General features: G+C 66.8%; 4 protein-coding genes across 4 annotated transcripts in view; 1 reads left to right on the forward strand and 3 right to left on the reverse strand.

Annotated features, from left to right (window-relative positions):
- On the reverse strand, positions 1-9,886 carry CHLRE_17g698550v5 (uncharacterized protein). The gene is made up of 10 exons (XM_043071868.1): positions 9,304-9,886; positions 9,179-9,223; positions 8,503-8,616; positions 7,931-8,019; positions 7,609-7,634; positions 7,155-7,276; positions 6,904-6,986; positions 6,587-6,649; positions 6,264-6,373; positions 1-6,033 (listed from the first exon to the last, which is right to left on the reverse strand). Exons 1-10 carry the CDS (start codon positions 9,307-9,309, stop codon positions 1,073-1,075), a joined length of 5,619 nt encoding a protein of 1,872 aa, XP_042914327.1. The 5' UTR covers positions 9,310-9,886; the 3' UTR covers positions 1-1,072.
- A 1,228-nt stretch (positions 9,887-11,114) lies between these two features.
- CHLRE_17g698600v5 (uncharacterized protein) lies at positions 11,115-14,910 on the reverse strand. Its single transcript, XM_001691572.2, has 6 exons — positions 14,407-14,910; positions 13,888-14,099; positions 13,528-13,677; positions 12,767-13,171; positions 12,071-12,497; positions 11,115-11,899 (listed from the first exon to the last, which is right to left on the reverse strand). Exons 1-6 carry the CDS (start codon positions 14,804-14,806, stop codon positions 11,745-11,747), a joined length of 1,749 nt encoding a protein of 582 aa, XP_001691624.2. The 5' UTR covers positions 14,807-14,910; the 3' UTR covers positions 11,115-11,744.
- Positions 14,911-14,964: 54 nt separating this feature from the next.
- On the reverse strand, positions 14,965-24,440 carry CHLRE_17g698650v5 (uncharacterized protein). Its single transcript, XM_043071869.1, has 18 exons — positions 24,227-24,440; positions 24,057-24,121; positions 23,643-23,750; positions 23,280-23,374; positions 22,565-22,636; positions 21,916-22,099; positions 21,530-21,591; positions 21,133-21,279; positions 20,663-20,813; positions 20,115-20,218; positions 19,508-19,747; positions 19,120-19,271; positions 18,629-18,692; positions 18,272-18,393; positions 17,701-17,783; positions 17,183-17,405; positions 16,549-16,702; positions 14,965-16,356 (listed from the first exon to the last, which is right to left on the reverse strand). The coding sequence occupies exons 1-18, from the start codon at positions 24,262-24,264 to the stop codon at positions 16,195-16,197; spliced, it is 2,226 nt and encodes a 741-aa protein (XP_042914328.1). The 5' UTR covers positions 24,265-24,440; the 3' UTR covers positions 14,965-16,194.
- Positions 24,441-24,540: 100 nt separating this feature from the next.
- CHLRE_17g698683v5 (uncharacterized protein) overlaps positions 24,541-27,529 on the forward strand; it is a 3,772-nt gene continuing 783 nt past the window's right edge. Inside the window, exons 1-3 of the mRNA XM_043071870.1 lie at positions 24,541-26,301; positions 26,654-26,722; positions 27,210-27,369. Of these exons, the coding sequence (XP_042914329.1) occupies positions 24,662-26,301; positions 26,654-26,722; positions 27,210-27,369 (1,869 nt within the window). The 5' untranslated portion in view covers positions 24,541-24,661. The remainder of the gene's footprint in view (positions 26,302-26,653; positions 26,723-27,209; positions 27,370-27,529) is intronic.

The raw sequence follows: 27,529 nt of genomic DNA on the forward strand, positions 1-27,529 counted from the left end.
CAGCGGCCTCGCCGAGAATGTGAATCACGACACCATTGCGCTGAGCTGCGCTCCGCCCACACAACGCATCATTACGGGTTACATGTCGAGATGCACATCTACCTTTCAGTGAGAGTATCCCGCATCATTTAATATCCCGCATTATTCAATATCATCAGCATACACGGCTCAGCTAGGCGTTCTGTGCGTAGCACCCACGCGGTCGTTCACGGCGCTGAGGCACGAACTTGCTGTAATATAAAAGCGTGATACACGCGATCATATCGTTGACCAGACTGCACTCGGCCCGCTCTCATGCAGCGGGCGGTGTTTCGGTAGCTCGGCACACATCCATATGGTATTTGGCCACCCAATCAGTTCGGGCACCTGTCGCAACCCCGCCGTGTACGGCCGTGCGATATTGTTTTGCCCAGGAAAAGCATGCGTACGGATCCAACCTGAACGCATCAATTACGCACGCGGTTACGTGAGTATAACTGGATATACTTTCAAACTTCCGTCATATGACAGTAGTCGAGTTTCAAGGAACAGGAAGCCCCCGGTCCACAGCCCCAGGGCCGCAAAAACCGGCCACCTTTCCCCACCCAAGCCACCAAGGTCCGTCTTGAGCCCCGCAATCAAACACCCAGATCTTGTGCAGGCATACATCTACTGTTTGACGGCTCTGCAACTTAAGCAAAGCCGAAAGCTCGGCCGGACTCAGTGCTACGGTACGCACTAAGTCCCGTCCCAGTGTCAACGCCGGAACGGGAACCGGCCCTGTCCCACTGTGTAGTATCATACCCTTCCCCGGCCTATCCCCCGTAATCACACCCCGAGCATCTGGCTGACGCATTTGAGGCCATTCCACAGTGATAGTGCTGAACGCACCCCCCCCCCCCCCGCCCCCCACCTCTTCCCTTTCCCTCCTCCTTGTTTTCCTGCTTCTCCTTCTTGCGCTGGTGCGCCTCGTACGGCTGGGTGCCGCGTGCTGCTCTGCCTCCCAAACGGCAGCAGGCCGCCTCTGTCGCTTCCGCCCTACCCTTTCCTTATCAACCCTGCAGCCTCCTGCGTCTGCCTTCTCTTGCCGCCTCTAGTTCTTACTCTGGGCCGAGAACAAACGCTTGATCTTGCCCTTCGCCCGGGCCAGAAGCGACTTGTCACCCTTGGCGGCGCCAACGGCACACCCGCCGGGACTGGCGGCGCCGCCGTACTGCTCCTGACCCGAGTCCTGGCAGCGGTGGCCGTCACTGGCGTCACGCGGCGACGCAGCGGCGGCGACACCAGCGTTGCTGTGCTGCGAACCCATGGATTCCAATGCGCCCGCGCCCGCTGCCGCCTGACGGCTGGCGGCGGCGCTGGCGGCGGCCGCCTCCTCCTGAGAAGCATGGAAGGCCGCCGGCGCGGGTAGTACACGCGTGCTGTTGCTGCCGCCGCCGCCGCCAGGCGACCCTGCGCTCGAGCCCTGCAGCGCTCGGCCGCCGCCGCCGCTGCCGCCGCTGGTGGCTGGAGCGCCGCCGCGCACGCCACTGCCCGGCGCCAGCGGCCCTGACGGCGAGTCCACGCCCACCGCCGGCACCGCCGCCGTGCCGCCTGCAGCGGCAGCGGCGCCGGGCGCCACCAGGCGCGCCGTCAACGAAGGACCACTGCCCACGCCGCCGCTGCTGCCGCTGGCGCCGCCGCCACCAACCAGGCGAGACATGCTGGCATTCGCTGCCAGCAGCGCGGTAGCGGTGGCGCTGTTGGATCCCACGGGGGCCGGCCCGCCGAGGCTGCTGCGAGACGCGGCGGTCGCCACCACCGCCGTCGCCGTCACGCCAAACGCTGCGTTGCCGGCATTGGACAGGCGGTGTGAGGCGGCCTTGTTTGTTGCCATGAGTCGGAGGGAGCGCGACGAGCGCGGCGTGCCGTCGGTGTCGACGGCGGCGGCGCCTGGAGGAGACAGGCCGCCGCTGCCGCGCGGGCTCACGACGGCACCGCCGCCCGACAGCTGCAGCTCCAGCGGCGGCCGCGCCTCCCACGCCCACGCGGTGTTGGGCGCACCCGACTCACGCGGCGAGCCCATGCCGCTGCCGGCGGCCTGGAATGCCGACTTCACCAGCGGCGCCGACATGCCGGCACCGCCGCCGCCGCCGCCGGCACCCGCCGCCGTGGGCGTTTGCGCCGCCGAGGCGGCGTTGCGCGCGAGCAGCGCCGCCACCGCAGCGCCGGCGCCGACGGCGCCGGCCGACGAGCTTATCGCCGGGTCGGCGGCGGCGCCGGCCTGCTTCATTAGGCGGCGCATGCTGCCGCCAGGGGGCACACCGGCAATGCCGGCCCGGCCAGCCGGCGCCAGGCCGCCGGCGCTGCCGTTGTAGCTGACGCGACCCGCCTCCACACCCGCGGCGATGGCGAAGCGCTGCTGGCCGTCCATGGTGCGCCGCTGCAGGGCAGCCAGCTGAGCCGCCGCCGCCGACGAGCCGCCGGTGCCGCCGCTTCCGCTGTACACATCCCTGTGGTACGGCGATCCCGGCAGCTGTAGCGCGGGCAGGTTGGGACTCATGTTGAACACGTCATCGGCGCAACCGCTGATGGTGCCGCCGCCGGGCAGCATTCCCGCGTGCATGGCTGTACCGCCGATGCCGTACAGCGCCGCCGCCGAGGGTGAGAGCGTGCCGGAGGGCATGTTGACGATGGAGCCGCACGTGCTGAGCATGCCGTGCGAGGGCATGCGCGACAGCGGCGGCGGGCGGCGGTGCGGGTACACCAGCCCCGGGATGGCGGAGGCGAGCTGCGGCGCGCCCATGGGCGTCCCCACCTCCATCAGGAGCTCGCCGTTGGGGCCCACCAGGTAGGTGCTACTCAGCTCGCTGGCTAGCTCGCCGGTATGCTGGTTGCTGAGCAGGCCGCTGGCGCCGCCGCCGGGCAGCTGCAACGGCCCAGCGCCGGCGGAGGCGCCGGCGCCGGCGAAAGCGCTGGCGAAGGCGCCGCCAGGCGAGGTTGTGAAGAGGAAGTTGTGGAGCTCGCCCGACATTTGACCAGACAGGCGAGGGTTGGCGGCGCCGCTGAGGCTCAGGACTTTGGTGCTGCCACCAGCGGCCGCCGCCGCGGCGGCGGCAGCCCTGCGGCTGGCTTGGCCTTGCAGCGCGGCGCGCATGAACGGGTGCATGGGGCGGCCGCCGCCGCCGGTGTATGTGCCGCCGGCGCCCAGCGCCGCCGCCGCCGCCGCCGTTTGCATTGGCCCGTCGGCGGCGCCGCTGTCGGTCTGCGGCCGTATGCCGGCGCCGCCTCCGCCGACCTGCAGCGGCACCGAGCTGGTCGGCAGGATCCGCCGCTGCGGCTGTGGTTGCACGGCCGGCAGGATGGTCGGCACCAGACCAGACAACACGCGAGGTCCAGTGCCGCCGTCGGCAGAGCCGGCAGCCGCGGCGGCGGCATCCGTCGCCGCCAGGGCCCGAAGGTCCACAATCGCGCCGACGGCGGCCTGGCCCGACGGGCCGCGGCCGCGGCCAGCGGCCGCCGGCGGCGGTGCTGGCGGCGCCGCAGGCGCCGCGCCGCCAGCGGCGGCGGCGCCGCGGCCCATTACGTCTGCCAGCGTGGTCCCTTCAGGCAGCTGCACGCCTTGCTCAGAGCTGCCGCTGCTGGTGCTGGTGCTGGCGCGGCTGAACAGAGCCTGCTGCTGCAGGAGCTGGGCCGCAGACGGGCTGCCAAGCGCCGCGGCGGCGGCAGCCATCGCCGCCATGGTCGCGGCGGCGGCGGACAAGTCCACCTCCGACGGCGGCCGCCTGACGGCAGGGGCGGAGGCGTCCGCCGTTGCGCCCAGACCTTGCTGCTGCTGCGACGCAGGCGGCTCCGCAGCTCCCGACGCCGGCTGCTGCTGCGCCTGCATGTGCTCCTGGACGGCTAAGCCGCTCACATTGCCGATCGACGACGGCTGCTGCCCCGCTGCCTTCATGCGCTCCACCTCCGCCTCGTTCAGCAGCAAACGGCCCCTCGGATTCCGCACACCGCCGCCCACAGGTGCAGCCAGGGGCGACACGGCGGCTGCCGTGCCACCAGCGCTGCGCTCCAGTGGAAGGGTCGGGTCGGGGCCGTCACCGCCGCCAGCCCCGCCACCACACTTTGCCGCCAGTTGCTGCGCCGCTTTCGCGCGCACCATATCCTGGATCACCTGCTCCGCCTCTGCAAAGGGCTGTCCAGCCGCCCTGGCCTGACCTCCCTCCAGTGCCTCCTTCGCCAGCGCCGCCGCCCCCAGCACATGCCCCGCCGGACCCGGCACTGAAAGGCCGCCGGCGCCTGGGCCGCTGCCTCCGCCAGCCCGCGACGCCGCCCAGCCCTGCAGCGACACCTGCTGCCCGTTGTGCGAAGCGCTGGCGGCGCCGCCAGCCGCCACCTCCAGCTTCTCCGCCGCCGCCAGTACGGCAATGGCGGCGGCGCGAAGCGACGCACTGCCGCCTCCGCCGCCGCCGCGACCACCCACAGACACGGAATCACCGTTGCCGCCGTGGACGCCGTTGCTGCCCTGGGAGCCGCGAGGGACCTCCAGCGCCGCCATCGCCAGGTCCGCGGGCGTCAGGCTGCCGTAGTCGCGGCGGCCGGGGTGGCCCAGTGTCGCCTCCACGACGTTGGCACTGGCGCTGACGCCAGTGCTGGGGCCCGTGACGGCCGCGCCGACGGCGTACGAGCTCAGGTTGGAGTGCGAGCGCCCCAGCAGGTCGCGCTGGCTGTCCCGGTCGTAGTGCCGGCTGCTGTCCGTGCTGCTGCTACTGCCGCTGCCGCCACTGCCCGGAGCGCCCTCTTGTGGCAGCAGGAACAGGTGAGGCCGCATCGGCGCGCCGCCGGCTGTAGCCGCCGCCGCCGCAGCAGCAGCCGCAGCCGCCGCAGCCGCGGCGTCGGCTGTAGCAGCCGCGGCGGCGGCGGCGTCCGCTGCTGCCAGGTGTGCCTCCGCCGCCGCCCCGGGGCCTGTAGAGGCTTTGGACGCCGGCGGCGGCGCGTGGCCCTCGGGCGTACCCGGCTGTCCGGGCTTGGCTGCGGGCTGCGCGGCGGCAAGGGAGGTGGCGTTGGGGCTTGCGTCGGCGACCAGGCTGCCCACGTAGGTGCCGCTGGGCGGCCCAAGCGCCGCAGCACGCTCCGCCCAAAGGCTCGCCGACACGTCGGCAACGGCCGACGACGCGCGCACGTTGGCCGAGCTGGCAGCGGCGGCGGCCGAGGTTGGTACGGGGATGAGCACGGCACCGATTCGTGACGCCGGGACGGCAGTGGGGCCCGTTGCACCCGTGCCGGCATCCGACAGCACACGTGTTGCCAGCTGCTGCTGCTGTTGTTGTTGCTGTTGCTGCATTGCGCTACGCGCCTGTTCGATGGCGGCGGCCGCCGCCGCGGCGGTGGCGGCAGCTGTGACCTCCTGCATCTCCACGTCGACATCGGCGGCGTCGACGCCAACCGCCGCCGCCGCCACGGCCGCCGCCGCCTCCGCCGCCGCGTCATCGGGCTGGGCGAAGATGTATCCCGGATCCGTCACGGCCGCTCCGTGCCGCGCATCGGGCGGCGCCACCGGCGGTCCCGCCGCCGCCGCCGCCGCCTGGGCCTCGACCGGCCTCGCAGCACTGACCTCTGCCCCCGCCACCTGGGCCGCCGCCGCCGCCGCCGCCGCTCCTGTACGAAGCCCCGCGCTCGCTGCCGCGGGATGCGGCTGCTGCTGCGGCCGCGGCCCCGGCGGCCCCTGGCCGCCGCCGCCACCCCCGCCGTGCAGCAGGTGCGTGTGTGGGCCCAGCTCCCTCGCCACCAGCCCTTCCAGCGGCGTACCCGCCACCAGGCTCGGCACCTCGAAGAAGTACGGCAGCCTCAGCAGCTCGTCTGCGGTGGGCCGCGCCCTCGGCTCCAGCTGCATGCAGGCCTCCAGGAACTGCACCAGGCGGGGGCCGACGGCTGCGAGGCGGGCGGCCAGGCTGCGGCCGCGCGGCGCGGGCCGGAAGGCGGCGAGGCGCGGGTCGGAGGCCAGGCGCGCCGCCATGGCGGGCGGGAAGGAGCCGAAGATGCGCATGATGCGCCACAGCTGGTCCACCGTGCTGGTGCCTACGCGCGTGTGCATTGTGTGTGTGTGTGTGTGTGTGTGTGTGTGTGTGTGTGTGTGTGTGTGTGTGTGTGTGTGCATTGTGTGCGTGTGTTAGTGTTAGAGAGCAAACAACTCCTCTCCGCGTACTCACGCCTCTCGCCGCCGCCCGGCCCCTCCCATCCTCCCCCTTGCACCCCCCGCCACCCCGCCCCCTCCCACCCACACCCTCCGTTCCCTCTCCGCCGCTCACCCGGCATGAGCGGCTCCCCCACGGCCAGCTCCGCCACGGTGCAGCCCAGCGCCCACACGTCCGCCGGGGGGCCGTAGTCCAGTGACAGCAGCACCTCGGGGGCGCGGTACCTGGGGGCGGCCAGGGGGGCAGCGGGCGGGGAGGTGAGGCGGGAGGCAGGGGTGGGACACACACACACACACACACACACACACACACACACACACACACACACACACACACACACCACGTACCCGCACCCACCTGCACGCCCCAGGGCTGCAGCCCCCCCCCCCCCAAAGCCGCACACCCGCAGTCCCGCACCCCTGCAGTCCCGCACCCACCAGCGTGTGACCACGTAGGTGGACAGCCGCTCCGCATCCCGTGGGTCCGCGCAGTTGGTGAACCTGGGGGGTGGTGAGAGGGGTGGAGGGGTGGTGAGAGGGGTGGAGGGGCGGCGCGTGCCGTGTGGTTCGTGTGTGCGGTTGCAGGGGCGTGAGCTTGTTTGGCGCTTGGACTGCGGCGCTGGCGGTCCTTTGGGAAGCAGCACCCCACCGCACACTGCACTGGGTGGGTGGGTGTGCTGTGCGCTTGCGTGCCATCGCGCCAGCTCACACACACACACACACACACACACACACACGCGCGCGCGCGCGCCCACCTGGCAAACCCCATGTCGCAGATCTTGACCACCCCGACGTCATCAATCAGGATGTTGCTGGGCTTCAGATCGCGGTGTACGATCTATGAGCAGGAGAGAACGGGGGGGCGGGGTGGGCAGGTGGGCAGGAGATGAGGCGGGTGAGCGCGGGGACAGGTGAACGGGCGGGGTGAGCAGGGTTGGCAGGTACCACACACACGCACACGCACACATGCACACGCACAAACACACACACGCCCTCCCGCTCCCACCTTCTCGCCGTGCAGGTACCTCAAGCCCAGGCACAGCTGGAACGCCAGCAGCTTGAGTGCGCGGGGCGGCAGGCCGGTGCGGTAGGTGCACAGTTCCTTATAGGCGCAGCCCTCCACGTACTCTGTGGGGGATGGGGTGGAGAGAGGCGGGGAGGGGAGGCGAGAGGGGCGTGTGTGGGCGCGTGTGGCGTGCAACAAGATACGGCATGCATTAGGAGAAGTGTATGTGTGAGAGTGTGCCAAGGCGAACCGAGCTGCCCGCCAGCGGTTTCGCCACAACCGGTTCCATACCTGCCATCCATCCATGCATCCAGCCCCTTCCCTCCCCCGCGGTCGGCTCCCTGCACCTCTCTGCCCCAGCCCCCCTGTCCAGCCGCAACAGCACCCAGCACCCTGCCTCCAGAGTCCAGACCTATGCCGCATAGCCCCTACCAATCCCCACTGCCTGACTCACCGAAAATGAGATACACTTTGCCGGTCCTGTTTGTGAAAGATCCAAAAGATGGAGCAAAGGATGAATCCATCAGGCTCCAGCACAAACACGCGTAGGCGGTCTCAGGCGGTCTAACAGGAGCTCCGTCACCCGTGTCGCAGACTCTGTCCCGTGCCCTCCCTCCTCCTTCCCCGGCCTTCCCTGCCCCTGCCCCTCCCTTCCTCTCCCCTGCCGTTCAGTAATGTCTCGCGCCCTCCCGCCTCCAGCTCTTCCATCCATCCATCCCCACGTCCCCTGCACCCGAGCGCGGTGACTCTACTATCACATCCATCCCTGTCCTCACTTGGATTTGAACGCGTCGAGAAGCTTCACGCAGTTGTCGTGGTTGATGGACTTGAGCACCCGCACCTCCCGCAGCGCCAGGCGCATGATCTGTAGTCATGACAGAAATGGAATGTACGCTGTTGCAGTACGCCCCTGTGCGTGTGCGTGTGTGTGTGACCCCTGTGTGTGCGTGACCCCGTGTGTGCCTCTCCAGCTCAAGCACGGCGCTGCGCCTGCGAGGTGCGCCTGCGCGACCCGCCCCGCCCCCCCCCCCCACACACACACACACGAGGCTTGGCGCTGGCCCACCAGGAGGTGCCCCAACCAGGGATGGAGGGCACGCGGGCGGCACAGGCAATCCCACTGCCCCCCTCCCCTCCCTCCCTCCCTCCCTCCCTCCCTCCCTGCCTCCCTCCCTCCCTCCCTCCCTCCCTCCCTCGCTCCCCTCGTGTCATCCCCTGGCTCTTCACTACCTGAGCGCATGCCCGTACGCGTGCCCACACACACGCCTTCTCGGCTGCGCTGCATGGCCCACCCCTCCTCCCAACCAGCGCCAACCGCTGTGCTCCGGCAGGCAGGCGCGGCGCTCACCTCTTTGTCCGTGTGTGCTTGTCGAAACACCTTACACGCCACGAGTTGCCCCTCCACCAGACCATCGCTGGCCTGCTCCCCCTCCGGCAGCGGCCGCACGCGGCACACCCACACCTGCGCGCGGCAGCCCGGGTGATGTGCGTGTTGACCGTATTAGTGCCCGACACGCGGCACGTGCTGAGCCCGCCATATGTGACACATGTTGGGACTCCTAGGAGTTTTGTTTTGGCCTCGGCTATCCAAATGGTTTGCGTGGCGTGTGCGTTTGAAAGCACTGGAAGTGTGCGCGTTGGGTCTTCCTGACCTCTGGTTCCAGACAAGAGCTCTTGAGTGCTTTCGTTCGCTACAAAATGGTCGGTCTCATGCCACATCAAGATTCAAGGCCTCCGTAAAGGGTTTTGTGGCAGCCGCGGACAGTACCATGAACTTCGCCCTCCCGGAAGTCGGCCAATTTTAACATCGTAAGCAATCAAGCAAGATGGTTTACATGCATATGACTTGCTTGAGATTGCATAAAAGCAACTTGGCCTCGCCGCACTCCAGACTCGGAGACTGGCTCGCCCCCCGCTGACCTTAATGACAACGTAATGAACACATTAACTACATTTCAAGCAATTCATTTTGTTGTTCACTACTCGCCCACGCTCACAGTGAGACTTCAATCCTCTGAGCTCACCTGACCATATGCGCCGCTGCCGGCTTGACCAACATACTCGTAACGCTGCGTATATGACGATCGATGCGGTCAGCAGCCGAGCGATGCACGGTCGAGCACATCCTACTAACGATAGCGGTCCTCACCTCCATATCTGTATCCGCCCTTCAAGCTATCGTGCTTCCTGGAATCCTGGAAGGCAAACTGCGTGAGCTTCCATCTAATGAATGCGTGCTGGTGAGTAGCGCTGCTTCTGCGGCGTCCGCTGCTCAACTTCAAGCAGCAATGATGTGATGCCTTCTCACTCAGACTTGTATTCAACTAAAAGCTCACTGGGAACGAAATTTTGTATAGTCGACTGGGTCGTGCGGCTAACCACCGCAACACGCAACATGGGTCACTGAAAGTTTGGAGCACGCCGCCAACTCATGTGGTGAATGCATTGCGCGTTTATCTGGCTAAGGCTTTCGTCGCTCGCACCGAGCGTGGCGAAGTTGCTGCAAAAAGGTTTTGGGCTGAGTTCGTTCCCACCAAACTCAGTATCATACTGGCGCAAGCTGCGAGTGCCACATGTTAGTATTTGATAAAACCTACTGATTACAAATAGGTGCCGGATCATTATCAGCCGGAGCGCGAAGCGACTTCGCGACTCCATGGACAATTGACTGTCGCAAGGTCGCGAGCAAAGCGACTGAGCTCTGATGTCCTGAACTATTTGAGGCAACTTATATCGACGGCAAACATCCCGGGGTAAGAAAGCTGAAATGTTGTGCCACTCGCCGAGCCATCATGCCTGAATGCCGCGGGACCGTCGCGGTCGCCCCAATCCCGTAGAGGTGTGGGGCATCGGGGAGGTGTTAACTGCTGCTAGAGGTTCAAGGGGAGGCTTGGGAATGAGTGGCCGTGGCAAGGGAAGGTACGCATGGATGGGGTGTGGACTGTGCACACCGTCGCCATGCGCTGGTGGCCCGAGCCCGTGCATCGCTCCCAAATGGGGGTAGACGTGGGGCCATCGTCCGTCTACCGATTTGCAGTCAATCCTCCCAGATGCTGCGGGGCTCAGCCCATTTTCCAGCTGTACAAAGCTGGCCCCCTGATGCCCTGGTCGACACTCCCATCCTTCCCAGGCGTCCAATTAGCGGACCGCCTAGCGATCCATGGGGCGTGCCCCGCAAGCATCACGTTATGGAACAATCTCATGATAGAAGGGAGGATCAACGGCAGGAGAGGATACAAGGCATCATTTGTAGCGGCACCCAGCAGTGAAGACCTATTCGGCTATCCCCTCCCCTGACCTATCTGGAAGACTGGGCGGCACCGCCGCTAAGCTTCATGCGTGCACGCACGGTCTGCAGGCATTACACAGCAATTTCCGGGAGGCAGCATGGCTCTTTTAAGGTCGCGGCTCTCGCGGGGCACAGCGGTGCATGAGGAGGGGGGCCTGGGGGCCTGGGGGGGGGGGTAAGCGGGGCTGGCACGAGGTCCGAAACAGGCGGTGGTGCTAGGTGCAAACTGCGTTGCCCCCATGGCTGTGCCCTGTCTCCCCCCGGCATGCCAGGTTGGCACCGGGCTTCGTTAGTTGGGCTCGGGGATGTACGGTGGCCCACGCTCCGTGGCTCCGTCCCAACCCCTGCCAAGTCTGCTTCGCGGGGTCTGGTGTTGTTCCCGCCCTAAGCATTGGTTGGCCTCGCTAGTATAAGTGAATGGGAGCCGGTCGGGATGGCAGGTGAGTGAGTGACAGCCCGGTGCGCGTGGCAGCGGCAGCGGCGCAAGGCTCAGGGCGAATTGTGACTTGTGTACGACTTCGCCGTTTGGGTTTCCGCAATTCCGCAATACATTTCGCCTTCGTGACTGCGCTCGGGTCAAGTCTGATTTTTAATTGTGACAGTAATAAGAAAGTATATCATCCCTGATCAAGACGGAATCACTGTGGCGCTTGATAAAGTGACCGAGAGGCAATGTTCGTGGGTCGACGCATTGTTTACTGAGCGGCCTTAAAAGGTCCAAGCAAAGTCCGGGGCTTACAATTCGCCGGAGCGGCCTCCGCCCAACGAATTTGCACCCGTCGAATGAACTCACATAAGGGGCAGCCCACATGCCGCACACCCGCTGCGGGGGCTCAGTTAGGGGCTCAGTCCTTCCCTGGGCTGAGTCATTTCCTAGCTGTGCGTCCGGGTCGCTGCGTGTCGTCCCTGCGTCTCCCACCTGCTGCTGCAGCAGTCCTGCCGCCACCTGCCGCCCTCGCTCACACACACACACACACACACACACACACACACACACACACACACACACACACACACACACACACACACACACACACACACACACACACACACACACACACACACACACACACACACACACACACATGTTCGATGCACACACGTCGTGACGACATCCACCCCTTCCAGCTATCGCCCCGTGCTTCCACGCCCCGGTGTTGTCACCACCTGCTCGCACAATAGACTCTTGCGTGCCTGGCTAGTGCTCTTCCACCACCCCCCGCGCGCGCCCCGTCATCGCCCTCCTCCCCCTCCCCCTCCTCCTCCTCTCCCTCCCCCTCTTTCTCCAGGCGTTGCTGCTGCTACTGCTCTTGCCCACCCAGGCGCTGCCCCTCCTCCTCCTCCTGCTGCCCCTCCTCCTCCTCCTGCTGCTGCTGCTGCTGCTGCCCCCTCCATGCGCTGTCCAGGAATGCCAACACGTGCGGATACAACCGGTCAGCCGCGTCAGCGCCCACGCCTGCACAAGGGCACGCCGGGGGGGCGGCAGGGGGCAAGGGCATGGTTCTTGTAGGACACAGGCCGGCAGCACGGTGTGGGCCCCATCCCATCCCATCCGAAACCCCCTTCCCACTACCTCCCGCCCGCATCCCCCCGCACCTTGCCCCCCCGCACCGCCTCACGCCCTCACCTGGATCCAGATGCCCGTACGCCGGCTCCACGTGGTGTAACGCCAGCGACCCGCCAGCCGCCAGCGCCGCCGCCAGGTCTGACACGTCAGCCGGGCCGGCCAGGCTGTCGGCGCCGCCGCTGAACAGCGCGATGGGGGTGGCGGGCGGGATGTGCGACAGGTCGTACTCGGGCGGTTGGTCGGCGAAACCGTCGCCGTACGCGTGGCGGTTGCATGTGTACGACCAGTACGGCGTGGTGCCGTCGTCGTACAGGTGCTCCCCGCGGGTCGTTGGGGCGGGGGAGGGGGTGGATGGCTGGGAGGTGGTGGTGGGGGTGGTGGGGTGCGTGGCATTGGTGGCGCCAGTGGCGGCGGCGGCGGGCATGCGGCTGCAGTCGGAGCCGTAGTCATAGTACGACATGCGGCGGGGGTTGGTGGCGCGTACGGCCTGCATGTAAGAACAGTTGGCAGGCCCACATGTGCGTGTGATTGGCTGGAGGGGACGGCGGGAGGGGCGGGGAGGATGGCCGCATGTATAACAGGGGAGGGCCGAGGCCGGGGGAGGGGTCAGTCAGCAAGATGCGTGGCAGAGGTACAGCGTGGCGATAAGAGCCTCACAGTGTCATGCCGGGCACACCCACACCCACACCCATACCCACACCCATACCCGCACCCAGACACCCACACACACCCGCACCCGCAAACCCGCCCCCGCACCTGCCCCCAGTGCTCCATGTTCCTCACGCTCGTGCCACTGGGCAGGAAGCGCATGATGTCAGGCAGCAGCCGCGGGTCTACGTTGCCACGCCGCGGGGCCGCCGCCGCCGCCGCTCCTGTGCCACTGCGGCCTGTACCACTGCCGCCGCCCCACAGCCAGCTTCCCCAGCCGCCCCAGCCCCAGCTGCGGCCCCAGACCCCGCCGCCGCCCGCACCCCCGCCGCCGGGACCTCCGCCGCCCCCCGCTACTACTGCTCCGCTGCTGCCGCCGCCGGTGTTCGCCCCGCACAGCAGCTCCAGGTAGGCCAGGCAGGGGGCGGGCCAGGCGCCGCAGAAGCACGCGGCGGCCTCGGCGGCGGCGGGCACGTGCGGCCCGTACTCGTGCAGCCCCATCGCGTTGAACAGCTGTGTGTTGGGGGGGCAGCAGGTAGGGCTGAGTGTCTTGGCACAGCGCAGTAATGGGAAAGGGTCGACACTGTTTGCGCGTGTATACCGTATGTGTGGTAGGAACGAAAGCACTACTACACGCAGGACAATGTGTGTGTAGGTGTGTGTGTTGTAGGAGAGCACGAGGGGGAAAAGTCCGACACTGTGCAGGCGGGCGGAAGAAAAACCAGGCTGCTACAGCAGCACCCCTGGCTATCGTCGGCAACGCTTGATGTTCCGCAAGATGGTCTACCGTCTACCACTTCCTTAACTAGTCATGAATGTAACCCCCCAATCACACACAGCCACAGCCACACTCTCACACTCACACCCACCAGGTCCGCCCGCCCCCAGGACATGGCCCGGAACACGGGGCTGCGCATGCGGCTGACGTAGGCCACGGGCGCCAGCAGCGCCGCCGCCGCCAGCCGCCCAGACATGGCGGCGGGCTGGGAGGCCAGCGCCGCCAGAGCCACCGTGGTGCCCTGCAGTGGGGGTTGGGGGTGGGGGACAGGGTAGGGAGGGGGGGACAACCATGTCAAATCCCAATCAACCGGCACCCACCAGGTGGAGTGGGGTGGAGGTGGGTGGCGAGGGTGGTGTCGGCCGTGGTGATGGCGGTGGCGAGCCCTTCCCCCTCATGCTTTCCTTACCCCCCCCCACACACACACACACTCCCCTGGCTACCCACGCACCTGCGAGTAGCCCACGTACGCCACCCGCCGCTGCCCCGTCACGCGCTCCACGGCCTCCAGCGCCGCCGGCAGGTCGCGGGCGGCGTGGGCGTCCCAGCTGAAGGCCCAGAAGGCGGGCGCGCCGGTGTGCGGGTGGGGCGAGTCCGGGTCCAGGCGGGTGTGGTTGCGGCTGAAGCGGTTGCCACGTGCGTTGGTCAGCCACACGTCGTAGCCTGGAGGGGGTGAAGGTAGGCAGCAGGCGTGTTGGTGCGGCGTTGGGGCTGTGTGTGTGTGTGTGTGTGTGTGTGTGTGTAAGGGTGGGGTTGCTTTCCACCATAAAATCGACCGGGGATGCAGGGCAAGGGGCGGTGGGATGGGCGTGTGGGCGTGTGGGGTGTAGAGTGGAAGGGGAAGGGGAGCAGCTAGCTAAACGTACTACGGGACAAGGCTGTGGGTGCATGAGGCCCCGCACACGCACACGCTCAGTTACAGCCACCCATCCACCCGCCGCCGCACACTCGCTCATCAGCACCCACGCACCCGCGTCCGCCAGTATGAAGGCCAGGCTGCGGCGCGGCCCCATCACCACCCAGTCCACCGCGCTGCCCATCAGAGGGTGGTGCAGGAAAGCCACGATCCGCCCGCCATTGGCGCCGCCGCCGCCGCCGCCGCCAGCGGCAGCAGGGCGCAGCGAGTGAGATGATGACGAGGTAGATGACAAGGAGGGCCCGGGAGCGGCGGTGGCGGCACCATCGCTACTGCTACTGCTGCCGCTGCCGCCGAAGGTGTTGTTGTTGTGATCATCACAACTGCCGCCGGCGCACACACGGAACAGGCGGAGGATGTATCCGTCCCCCGTGGTGGCAAAGTGCTCCTGAACACCGTAGCCGTGGGGGGCCACACGCTCTGCGACCAGGGACGACGTCGTGCATATTACCATACTGGGGCAGCGCCCAAGATCCGAGGCCGCCAACTAGGGTATCCCAGTCAACTTATGAAGGCGCGCAGGCAGGCACGCAGGCGCAACGCGAAGCGGCGCCCGGGATGCGGAGGGCGCGAGGCGGTCCCGCGAGCGGTGACGCTGAGGCGTGCCTTTTTCGTCAGTTTATTGGACAGTGGTTGTCGAGCACAGTCTACTCACCAGCGAAAACCTCGAAAAGCGATTTCGGTTCGCCGCTCGCTTGCATGGCGCCACCTCCGAGTCCACCAGGGCCCAGTCGGCCTTGCGAGCCCAGAATTGCAAAATCGTTGATTAGCATCATGCCGAGCGCCAAGATGGCCGCCCAGCCAATGAGCGTGTGCGTCATTTCTCTCAGTGCAGCGTAAGGTCGGCGGGCTGCGCCCCGAACAAGTTTACCAAGTGTTCAGACAACCTGCTATTTAGTTAATAAAGCCCGCGTAGCAAATACAAGACCATCATCCACCGCGGCGCTTTACGCCCTGAGCGAAATGCGCTGGTGCTGGCGTGGCATGTACGACCGGATTGTGACGCCGCCCGCCTCCACGTTCTCCACGCGCCTACTCCGCCCAAACTACTCCTGCGCGTCCCTACGTCAGCCGCTCGTCCGCCCGCTGATAACTTACCCTTCTGCCCCCCTTACCCAAATCGTTCACCGCCACACGTAAGTCAGTGGGAGCCTAGCTCGCTGCCCAGACAATAAGCTAGTACCGGTGCATGTCATCTCCACACCGCCGCACCTATAGCTACCGCCGCAAAACAGATACGGTACTGACATACATACAGCGCCTAAAGGCAGCTATAACCAATGTGTGCATGCCCGCCGGCCGCCCCGCCCTACCTGCCACCTCCCCCCAAAAGCAAGCCTTCCCCCCGTTGTGTAAAAGTAGTCAACTACTGTGAGAGCACCCAACCGGCTCGCCGCACACATTCGCACGTCTATCTGCCAAACGCAGCTTGCCTGCCTGCTGCCGCCTGGCTGCCTGAATCAGCCGTTCATGATTAGAACCCCTGCTTGTGCGCACTGGGTCACGTTGTCTAGTTGGGCTGCCCCGCCGCCGCACGCCCTGCCCGGCAGCCAGCAGCAGCAGGCCGGCACTGCTGCCATGCACGCATGCATGCATGCATCCTGAATCCTGTCATTGATCATCAGCAGGCGGCACCATTCGGGCAGCCGCCCCGCCCCTACTCGCTCGCTGTCCCACGCTGCAGCTAGCTAGCTACCGCCGCACACACACACACGCCCCACAGCTCGCTCGGCCCCGCCTCCAAACATACAGCCGCCGCCGCCGCCATCAAGCCGCCGCCGCGTTTTAATCCAGCGTCGTACTGCACTACTGCATCGTACTACTGCACTTTGCCGTACGGCCCTAGCCTGCCGCCGCCGGCGCGCCGTCCTTGCGCGGGTCTGACACGGCCGTGGCCGCCACGCCGCCGCCGCCCCCTCCTCCCCCTGCTGGCGGCTGCTGCTCGTCCAACAGGATGGCCTGCACGTCCCCCAGCTGGTCGTAGAAGGGCTCCAGCGTGTCACCCTGTGCAGAAGGGTTGCGTTGCATTGCGTGGGGGGATGGAGGGGTTTTGGAAAGAGAAACAGGAAGGCGTGTGTGTATTGCCGCACGGCGTGTCGTGCCAAGTCAGCTGCACATACGTGTGCATTCCGCCCTTGGTAGCTACGCTGCCCCCCAGACACGCACACGCCACGCCCCCTGCCCCCTCCCCCTCACCCGCGCCTCCAGCGCCGCCACCAGCCCGGGCGGCTGGCTGAAGTCCACGCCGTTGAGTGTGTAGTTCTCGAACAGCACGCTGTCAGGCAGCCACTGCGAGTGCAGCCGCGAGTCAGACACGGCGGCCAGCAGGTCGGAGCCGCCGTACAGGAGCCTGGGCGGGCGGGGAGGGAGAGAGGGGGAGAGGGAGGGGGGGGGAAGAGGGAGGGGGGGAGGGAGGGGTTAACTTTGAACCAATCCCGTAAGGAAACAGTCGCGCTGCAAGGAGAAGGAGGGGGAGAGGGGTTTACATCCATGATTATTAAGAAGTGAAGGCGTAGCCAGGTGAGGAGAAGGGGGGTTGGTACAAACGAAATAAAAACCAACGAAGGCGAGCGGAGCCCCCCCGGGCGGGGGGGAGTTGGTTGCAGCAATCCCAATGAGAAAGCGGAGACACGCACGCAAGGGGAGATGGGGGAGGCGGTAGCCGTCCGTGAAAGGCGGGGTGAGTAGCTCACTCGGTATTTACAGGCATGACAAGTTCCTCCACAAGGCCCGCAACCCCAGCCCCTGCCAACCCCTCTACTGCCCCTACTGCCCCCCCTGCTACCCCCCCTGCTGCCCCCTACCTACTGCCCCCCCTGCTGCTGCCCACCTGATCACGGTCTGCAGGATGCCTGTGATGATGCGCGGCCCATTGCTCGCACCCACCACCAGCCGCAACTGCTGCTGCTGCTGCTGCTGTTGGCCGCCGCCGGCAGTAGCAGCAGCAGCAGCGGCAGCAGTGGCAGTAGCAGCAGCAGCAGGTGGCGGCGCCAGCAGCAGTGCGGGGGCCATGGAGGACAGAGGCTGCTTGCCGGGCGCAATGTAGTTGGCGACTGGCGGGGGGTGCAGGGTGGGGGATTAGCCGTTCGTGTGGAGCACGGGGGCGGGATCGGGGAAAGGAAGCAGGGGGTAGCGGCGCGGCCCCCACACGGGGGTGAGGGCCGCAGATGTGCATGTGTGCGTGAGGACGACGAGGCGTGCGCTGCTAGGGTACGAGGGGCGCAGGTAGGCACAGGTGTCAGGGGGCTCCGGTCCCGCCCCCCCCATCGCACTACTACTGCTGCCGCCCCCACCGCCTGCTACAGTCACGGCTCCTGCTACAGCCCCTGCTGCTGCCCCGCCGCCTACCCGCCGGCTCCAGGTTGTACTTGTTGGGCGCGCCGGGCTGGCTGAAGTCGTCCATCTCGTTGTTCAGCAGCAGGCCAGTGGAGCTGCAGCAGCAGCGGGTGAGTGTGTGGGAGGAGATAGGAGCGAGGAGGAGGTGGGGGGAGCAGGATGAGAGAGGGAGGCGTGGGGGTTTGCAATCATGACCAGTAAAGCAGGTGGTAGACGGTAGGGGGGGACGGCGGGGGGAGAGGGGGTGTCGGTTGGGGGGCGGGAGAGGGAGGTGTGGGGTGTGGGCAGCAGGGGGTTCTGGGGGAATGGCTTGGGAAGCTGAGCGACACCGACGGAAGGGCAGTGCTGTGGCATTGCCCGCACCCCCCCACCTCCCTGCCCATCATGTCATTCCCGCACGCACACACACCGCGACCGCGTTGCTACATTGCATACACAGCAGTATTTGCGCTTCATTTTCATGACGGCCTTTACGACCCACCACGACGACCCCATGGCGGCTACAGCCCCCCCCCCTCCCCCCCCCCACCACCCGCCCCCCCCTCCAATTCCCCCTCCCCCCTGCAACCCCCCCTTCACCCACCGCGACACCAGCCCGCTGCCGAAGCCGGTGTTGACGGTGGTGGTGAGCGACACGGCGTTGCCCTCGCCGTCCAGCACCGACAGGTGGCTGGTGCCGTGGTCGTCGGGGCTCACGCCCGTGCGCTGGGGGAGGGGGGAGGGATGCGTGTGTGTGTGTGTGTGTGTGTGTGTGTGTGTGTGTGTGTGTGTGTGTGCGCGCGCTCTCCTAGCCTGGTGTGCCCACACACGCTGGAGGGTACCATGGGGCCGCGAGCGTCAGCGTATGAGCGTGCGCGTGTGCGCATGCTTTTCTGACACACACGGCCCCCCATCCCACACGCACGCTCACACGCCCCCCACCCATCCCTCACACACCCACCTTGGGGTTCCAGCGGCCTCCGTAGTTGGCCAGGTCCAGGACGGAGCTGTCGTTGATGGCCGCCCTGCAGTCCGGGAGCAGGAGCAGGAGGGCCCGAGGGGAAGGGGAAGGGGTTACATTCATGGTGAAGCAAGAAGCGAAGCTGTAGCGCTGCACAGCGGTACAGCAGGCGCGTCGTCGCCGGGGGCGGAAGGACGTATTGTGAGTGGGTGTCCCTCGCGCAACCTCGCCCGCCCCGAGTTACCTAGACTACCGTATTCCTCCTCGCCACTTTAACATGGACTGAGTCAAGCTGCCATTCCCCCTCTCGCCCTCCGGGGACCTTCCGCGCCGTTTTTCGCCCCCTGGGATTGGCTGGGCTGTCATACCCCCACCACCCTCTCCCCATCCCTTTGGTTTGACTTGGGCTGGTATCTACAACCCCCCGCTTTGTACCTGGCTACGACTTCACTTCGTAAACTTAATGCATGTAACCCCTCTCCCGCTCCCACCTCAGCTCCGCCGCAAAGGCCGGGTCCGCGATGTCCGCCATCACCTCCCGCACGTCCACATAGGGGGAGCCGGGCGGCGGCGGCGCGGCGGGGTCGGGGCCGGGGTCGCCCAGAGCCATGCGCACCGCGAAGGCGTGCTTCATGGCCTCCACCTGGGGGGGGGAGGCGTGTGGGAGGGTGAGGGTGGGTGAGGGCGGCGTGAAGGCGGCGTGAGGATGGGAGGGACGCAAGGAGGGATGGAGCGGGGGCCGGGACGGTGGGGGGTGTAGCAGCTGAAAGAGGTGGCAACAGAGTCTGATTTGAGTGGGCGAGGGGGACGCGGGTTCACACGGAGCCGCACACATACTCGGGGCCACACACGGGGCTACACAGACACGTGCGTACGTACCGTGCGGTGTGTCGCAAGCTCCGGCAAGCCCCCCATAGCCGCCGCCCAGGCGGCAGTAGCAGCCGCCGTGGCGTTGGCTGTAGCAGCACCATTGCTGCTGCTGTTGAGGTAGCCGAGCAGCACGGACAGCGCGAGGTACAGCACGGGGCCGGAGGACGGCGGCGGCGGTACGAGCAGTGTGTACGGCACGGGCCCAGGGAGGGTGTACGACAGCGGTGGCTGGATGCGTGGCTCAGCGGCCTGTGTGCGTGTGTGTGCGTGTCCAAGGAGAGGCGTGTGTTTGGGAGAGGTGTGTGTGGCTTGGGGTCTGGGTGGGTTCGGGGATGCAGCACGCCAATCGAGTATCAAGGGTTAGGGAACCCCATAACTCCCCTGCCCACAACCCACGCCGCCTCAAGCTTACTGACTCCCGAACAAGCGCCCACTCCCACCCACTCAGTCATCAACCCCCAACCCCACACTTACTCCCACACTCCCGCACTCCCTCCCACACCCCACACTCACTCCTACACTCCCACACTCCTACTCCCCCCCAACACACACGCACACACACACACACACACACACTCCTACTCCCCCCTACACACACACACACGCACTGCCGTACCAGTATGTCTGCCGCGGTCATGATGCCGCCCGCCGCCCGCACCTCCGCCGCCAGCACCTCGGCCCGGGCGGGCGAGTACAGCCATGACACACCGTACCGCCCCACTGCAGTACGACACACACGGTACGAATGGGCACGGCGGTACACAGTGGTCATGTACGGGGTACGGCTTTGGTGTGCCACACGGATTACCCCCCCCCCCCGCAGCATCTACCCCGCCTCCCGCGCTGGTGAGGCAAGTGTGCGGCAGCAAAGTTGCGTTCTTGTAACTCATACGTGGCATATCGTGCCCTCTCCCGCCGTCCGTGGGCCGCAACCCCCATTCGCACCTGCCTGTTAGGCTCGCACCCATACCCACCCATCCCCTCCAATCCCCCACCCCTGCTGCAACAACCTGTCAACACCATCTCCTTCTACAAATAACTGTGCAGGCACCCCCCTCCCAACACACCACCCACCAGTTCCCCCCCCCCCTCACACACACACACACACACACACGCCCCCCACCCCCCCCCTCCCCCCTCCCCCCTCCCCCAGCCCCGCCTCACCCGCCTCCAGGGTGTCTGCCAGCCGCGGCCGCGCGCAGCAGAGCTCGCCCACCTCCGGCGCCCGCCACGCCTCGCCCGAGGCCAGCGCGGAGGCGTTGGCGGCGGCGGCGGCATCGAGCACCAGGAACGCCTCACGGGCCAGCGCCGAGGCCTGGAGGCAGCGAGGTTGCAGGGAGGCAGGGGGCCCGCGTGAAGAGACATAGATAGAAGGGGATGGGTTGTGGGAGGGTTTCGGCATGTTGACGGCGGTGAGGAGCTAGCCGGGAAGCCGGCATGGCGTGCAAACGGCACATGTGGCAGCGCCAGAGCCCCGCTTCCCCTCCCCCCACCCCTCACCCTCGCCATCCCCTCACCACATCACCCCACCCTCCCCTCACCCCACCCCACCCCACCCCGCTTCCCCTCACCCGGACGCTCCCCACCCCTCCGCTCCCCACCCCACCCCTCGCCCCTCACGTCCTCCCACCCACCCTCAGTTTCTTGAGGTTGCCGGGCCCGCTGGCGCTGTAGGTGTAGTAGGGGTGTGCCGCGAAGCCGTGCCGCGCGATGGCAGCGGCGGGCGCCACCAGCCGCCGCCAGGGCAGCCGCCCGTGCCGCCGCCACATGGCCTCCAGACCCTGTGGGGGGTTGGGGTGGCGATGGGGTTCCATTCATGATTAGTTATAGAAGTTGGGAGGGGGGTTGCAGGGATGAAGGACCGACAGATGAGCGCAGTGCGCATTCAAGTGCGCATGCACGCCACCCACACACCCACACGCCCCCCCACACACACGCCCCCCCACACACACGCCCCCCCACACACACACGCCCACACACACACACGCCCACACACACACGCCCCCCCAACCACACACACACTCCACACACCTTGAGCTCCATGGGCACAGCCACCGCCAGCCCGCCCTCCAGCGAGGCCCCCGCGGGCTTGCCTGCGTGTGTGCGTGTGTGTGGGGGGGGGGGGGGTGGGAGGCGGGGGAGGTACGGCAGGGTGGGTGGGGGTTAGGTGGTGCGGGCCTCACTGGGTTACAGTGGCCCCCTGCCTGCCCGCCGTGGCCCCCTACCTGCCCGCCGAATGCGCCCCCGTGACCCCCTCACCGCCTCTCTGCCGCCCCCTCCTGAACCAACCCTTCCCCCGGAACAAAAGCTCCGCGCCACACACATCAGCCCCCATCCCCAGCTTGGTCTGGTTTACTGTGGGCTGATATCTACAATCCCCCCACCCCACCCCACCCCACCCCAACCCCCACACGCACCGCTGTACATGTCCGCGTATGCCGCCGCCGGCGCCACCTCCCGCGCGTTCACAAACTCCGCCGCCCCGCTGGCGCCGTCGCGCAGCAGCGCGAAGAAGCCGCCGCCGGCGCCGCTGGCGAAGGGGTTCACCACGCCCTGACACAGCGCCGCCGCCACCGCCGCATCCACAGCGTGGCCGCCCTCCTGCGGTTGGGTGTGTGGGGCGTGAGTGAGGGTGTTTGGGAATGTGAGTGTGGTGTGGGTGGGGTGGCTGGGTGGGTGGGGTTGTGGGGTTGCAATCATGATGTGGGAATAAGAGTGAAGATGTCGCCAGGCACAGCGGTGGGGCGAGAGAGGGTGTAAGTGTGTGCGGTGTGTGGGCTTCAGAGCTTGGCGGTAGGCCACCCTGTGATACCACGGTGCTGCTGTACCGGCGGTGTGCTGGTGCCGCAGTCGCCGCCCCCCCCTCTGCTGCAGTGTCACACGGCCGGCAGCAAGATACCTGGTGCGCCGCCAGCTGCGTCCGCACTCCACATCGCCCCGCTCCGCCCCCCCCCCCGGTGCTCCGCTCCTTTAGCTTGGTTTGGGTTAGCAAGAGGCTCGTATTCACCCACCCACCCTTACCTCCCCGTCCCCTGCCGCCCGCCCCCTGCCCCCCCCCGCACGCGCCTGCAGCACCTCCGCCCCGATGTCGGCACAGCGGCTCTGGTCCGTAGCCACAAGGCCCTTGGAGCCGCGGACCTGTGAGAGGACGTGGGGGCGTGAGGGGGCCAGGGAGGGATGAGTGGGTGGGTGAGAGGGTGGAAGGGCCCTGTGCCGGCAGCGCGACCATGCGCACCGCTCCCAGTCTGCACTGCACTGCAAGTACTGCCCCTTGGTTCCGACCCCATACCCCATCTCACCCATCTCCCACCCCGCGCGCCTACCCAAACACGCATGGCCCGCCAAGCCGCGCCCGCGCCACACACACACACACACACACACACACACACACACACACACACACACACACACACACACACACACACACACACACTCTCCAACACGCACGCACGCACGCATACACACGCACACACACACACACACACACACACACACACACACACGCGCCCAGGGTGCGGAGCATGGACGCATACAGGTGCATCGCGGGGTCAGGCCGAATGGTCGCCCGTGGGGTTCCAGGCTTATCGCGGGTAAGTATGACTACCTGGGTCACGACAGTCACGCGACGCTCGGTAAAATGGTGGGTATCGGTAAGTAACTCCGGCGTCGTCTGGGCGGGCTTTCGTTTCGTTTTTTAACACACACACACACACACACACACACACACACACACACACACACACACACACACACACACACACACACACACACGCGCGCGCACCTTGCGCGGGTGTCCCCGGTAGTCCGCGTCCGGCCCCGGCACTGGCCGCGCGATGAGGCACAGCAGCTCCGAGTCCGTGCACCCCACGATGGCGCCTGCGGCGTTATAGCACCGGCAGTAGCAGTGGCAGCATCAGCGGAAGCAGCAGCGGCAATGCGGTAGCAGTAGCAGCAGTAGCAGCGGCAGTAGTGATAGCAGCTGCAGCAGCGTCACCGCAGGCGGCAGTAGTGCAGTTGCAGGAAGAGAGCAAGGCACGTAGCAGGCGGCACGCAGCGACAGCTCCTCTGCTGCGCGATTGCGGGAGTCTGTTTCCGGTCTCGGTAACAGCGCCCGCCACCGCACGTCCACGCCCAGTCTGCTCACCGGGTGGCACCGCAAATGTGGGCTTGCCGGAGCTACTGCTGCCGCTGCTGCCGCCACCACGTCCGGCGAAGGTGGCAGTCATGACAATGAGAAACACGAGCACAGCGGCTGCGGGGCGGGGGGAGGAGGGGCCAGCAGCGGGGGGGGGGGATACTGTGTCGGTGTTCTGGTGACGAGTGGGGGTGGGGTTTGGCGCGGAGCGTGTACGGTACGGCTTTTGGCGAGGGACCTAGGGCTGAGGCCAGGCCTGGACAGGGGGGGGGTAAGTCACTTGGTCAGGCAGGCACGCCAATGCTGCTGTGCCAGCGTTGCCGCCCGGGGGGGGCGGTAAGGGGGAGGGGCTGCGAAGGGTCGCGCCACGACCGCTTCGCTGGGCTTTTCCAGCGACGTGCATTCCCCGCCAAAACCACGTACCGAATACGGCCCATGCCACCACTCCACAGCGCAACGAGTTGGGGCGCTTGCGCGCCTCGTCGCCCCTGAGGCAACAGGCAGGACAAGGGTGTCAGGACAGTTGGCCCATGGCATGCCCCTTGGCTACTTGCCGCGGGAGCGTTGCCTTTCTGGCTCTGCTAATATCTTACCTAAGCAGAGGCTGCTCTGCTGAAGCCTCTACATCCATTGCCGCTGCCGCTGGGCTGCTTGTGCTTGGGGGTTCTCCAGAGCCCCAGGTGGTTGACGCGAGTGCCAGTTCAGGGCGCATGGGTCAACGTGTATAAATAGAATCTTTCCAGCAAGGCATCACGATGGAGGTTCACGTGCGGCGGGCCCTTTTCGCTGGCCTCGCGCGCGCTGGGGTTTTCATGCGATTGGGCGCCAAGTTTGACGCGATCTATACATTTTGGTCGCCTGTACACTTGGCATTTTCCTCTGCCATTTCATGTTTGTCACATGCGTAATAGAAGGCGACAACGCACACACAACGCCTCAGCCTGAGTACTGTTGCGACTTCTTGGGCGCGCATAGATGATGCGACCTCAAAAACAACTATTGCATCACACGTAGTCGATCGCGTCTAAATGCTCGCTGCGAGGGCCTCCGCGACTGGCCCAGCCAAACCCCAACTCTACGCGAGCACGCCACCCTCAGCGAGCCCCCCTGCCGGTGGTGGGATGTGGCGCAGCCTCGCCACCTCGCACGGCCGCTGCTGCCTCCTCGGGTCAGCGCCTCTGCAGCTCTCGCCCAGTCGCTCTCTTAGCCTCGAGCTGCTGCGTCACCGCGTCGACCGATCTGGGTCGGCGCCGTGCCGAGCAGCAGCTGGCGGCGGCGGTGCTGCCAGCTTTGAGGCGTGGCTGGCACAGAACCCCCTGCCGGGCACCGCTCGCAACAGCAGTAGCAGTAGCGGTGGCGGCAGTAGCAGTAGCAGTAGCAGTGGCAAGGGTGTGGCATTGGGCGCGGCATTGGAGTCTCCGCCGGCTTCGCGAGCCCGGCAGCGCAAGGGCAGCGGCGGCGGCGGCGGTAGCAGGCAGCAGCGGCAGTCGGGGCGACCTGAGCAACGCGCGCACGAGTGGCAGCCGCCACCGCCGCCGCCGCCTCCGGCACCTGCAGCGGTGCGGCGGGCGTGGGAGTTCCCGGTGGGCTGCACACGGGAGGTGTTGGAAGCAGTGTTCCTGGGCCGGCACACGCAGCCTTCAGCGCCGTTAGGTCCACCGCCGCCGTCGTCGTCGTCGTCAGCGTCAGCGCCTTCAGCACCTTCAACATTGTCATCGCTGCTGACGCCAGCTGCAGTCGAGCCAAGCGGGTCACTCGCGCCGCTGTCACGCACGGCCAAGCCGACAAGGGCAGCAGCGGGGACCCTGCATGGGCAGGCGGCGGCCGCTGCTACTGCCGCCGCGGCTGCTGCTACTGCCGCCGCAGCTGCAGAGGGGGTGCACTGGGACCCAGAGCGGCGGGCCTTCAGCGCCGGCGGCGTGCGGGTGCTGCTGCCGCGGCTGGCGCCGCGGCCTGGGGCGGCGGGGAGGAGCTCGGGGGGCCAGGAGGGCTGGGAGCTAGGCGGCAGCGGCGGCGGCGGCTTGGGGGCTGTGTGGGGCGTGGCAGACGGCACTGAGGGCCGGAGGCTGTTGCTGTCCTACCTTGACAAGCTGCAGAGCATACAGCAGGGGCAGCAGCAGCAGGGGCGGCAGCAGCAGGGGCAGGGGCGGCAGCAGCAGGGGCACGGGCCGCAGTATGGGTGGTCGCCTGCAGGCCTGCAGGCGCCGGCACTGCCGCCTCCATCTGGGTTGCCAGTAGCAATGGCAGCCGGCGGCGGCGGTGCGAGCAGCGGCGCTGCGGCGGTGCAGCTGGGGGCCCATCGGCAGCCAGAGGAGGGCACGCAGGGCGTGGAGGTTGGGGAGGTGTTGATGGCGGCATTGGATGAGGGCCTGTATGAGGGGATGGTGGAGGGCATGGATGAGGATGAGGATGAGGTGGAGGAGGATGCTGAGGACGATAGCTTGTTGATGCAGCTTCTACTGGAGCAAGCGGGGGAGCATGAGCTGGGAGCGGAAGCAGGGGAGCCGTGGGCAGTGGGCAGTGGTGCCAGTCGGAACGGCAAATGCAGCAGCAGTAGCAGCGGCAGCGGCAGTAGCAGCAGGGGTGGACGGGCCAGTGATGGCGGCGGTGCCGCCGGCCCGCTGCTACAGCCTGTCAACACAGGCATGGTGCTGCTGAGTGCGGACAGGTGGGGGGGGGTGTGCGTGTGATGGGGCCGATTGCGTGCGTGGCCGGTTGCGTGTGTGGCCCGTGTGCGTGTGCGTGCGTGTGTGTGTGTGTGTGTGTGTGTGTGTGTGTGTGTGTGTTAAACAATAACAAACGGAAAATTTCCGCCGTGTGTGTGTGTGTGTGCTTGCTCGTGCCTGCGCGCTGTCTGCAGCCCTCGGACGTCCCACGTATCTGCTGGGGGTCACGTGACCGTGTGCGCCTCCCCTCACCACTCTACTCCGCTTCACATTCCTCTCCGCATACACCCGCACACACCCACACCCACACACGTGTGTGTTTCTAACACGTCTAACATGTGTGGCTGTGCACAGTGCGGTGGTGGCGGTGTGGCTGGGCGGGCGGCTGTTGCGACACCGGGTGCACACAGGATACACGGTCAGGTGGGTTGAGCGTGCGTGTGCGTGTGCGTGTGCGTGTGTGTGTAAGTGTGTGTGTGTGTGTGTGTGCGTGCGTGTGCGTGTGTGTGTGTGTGTGTGTGTGTGTGTGTGTGTGTGTGTGTGTGTGTGTGTGCGCGCATGAGAAGGGTTGGCGGGATGGTGCTGGGGTGGATGGGGGCAGTCAGAGCCAGACCGTGGGTCTAGACCCGACATGGGAACATATGGAGAACGTGTTTGCAGGAGGGACCGCGGCTCACCCGCAACATCTCAGGGGCTGCTGCCCACACACGTGTGCTTGTGTCTTCATCACCTGCGCCGGCCCTCAGTCCCAACCCCATCCATCCCTTGGCACCCGCGCATACATACGTGCAGAAGCATCTCCTAACACACACATCACACATGAGACACAACCACACCTGTCCTCACACCCACACTGGCACACCCCACACTCCACACCGTCACACTCCACACCGGCACACGCTCCACACAGGCACAGCGCGGGCGGCTCTCAGGAGCGACACGACCGCACCGGCGGCGGCGCGCGCGGCGCGGGCGCCGCACTCCGTCGCGCCGAGGTCGTCCGCCTGTGGAGCGCCGTCGCCGCCACCCTCAACGCCTGGGCGCCGGAGCTGTCGGCGTGTGAGGTGCTGGTGCGCAGCGGCGACGTGCGGGTGTGGGCCTCGTTGTACGGCGTGCCCGCCAGGCCGCCGGCGGTGGACAGGCGGGACGCGCGGTGGGAGGGCGCGGGGGTGCCTGTGCCGCGGCCGCGGCTGCGGGATGCACTGGCGCTGTGGGGGCGGCTGTGCCGGG

The sequence above is a fragment of the Chlamydomonas reinhardtii genome, chromosome 17 (assembly GCF_000002595.2).
Source record: "Chlamydomonas reinhardtii strain CC-503 cw92 mt+ chromosome 17, whole genome shotgun sequence".
NCBI classification, from domain to species: domain Eukaryota; kingdom Viridiplantae; phylum Chlorophyta; class Chlorophyceae; order Chlamydomonadales; family Chlamydomonadaceae; genus Chlamydomonas; species Chlamydomonas reinhardtii.

Bases quoted from the DNA above. Each gene is read 5' to 3' on its own strand.
- CHLRE_17g698600v5 (XM_001691572.2), bottom strand. From the start codon at position 14,806: ATGGTAATATGCACGACGTCGTCCCTGGTCGCAGAGCGTGTGGCCCCC. The intron at 12,498-12,766 runs GTGCGGGGGCGG...TCTTACATGCAG, and splicing joins ACATGGAGCACTGGGGGCAG to GCCGTACGCGCCACCAACCC. The intron at 11,900-12,070 runs GTGAGGGCGTGA...GCCCTTGTGCAG, and splicing joins GTACGGGCATCTGGATCCAG to GCGTGGGCGCTGACGCGGCT.
- CHLRE_17g698550v5 (XM_043071868.1), bottom strand. The intron at 8,617-9,178 runs GTGAGCTCAGAG...TGCCGCGCGCAG, and splicing joins GCAGCGGCGCATATGGTCAG to GTGTGGGTGTGCCGCGTGCG. The intron at 6,650-6,903 runs GTGGGCGCGCGC...ACCACCCCCCAG, and splicing joins TGCGACATGGGGTTTGCCAG to GTTCACCAACTGCGCGGACC.
- CHLRE_17g698650v5 (XM_043071869.1), bottom strand. From the start codon at position 24,264: ATGGATGTAGAGGCTTCAGCAGAGCAGCCTCTGCTTAG. The intron at 23,751-24,056 runs GTACGTGGTTTT...CCCGCCCCGCAG, and splicing joins GGTGGCATGGGCCGTATTCG to CCGCTGTGCTCGTGTTTCTC. The intron at 19,748-20,114 runs GTACGGCAGTGC...ACACGCACACAG, and splicing joins TGACCGCGGCAGACATACTG to GCCGCTGAGCCACGCATCCA.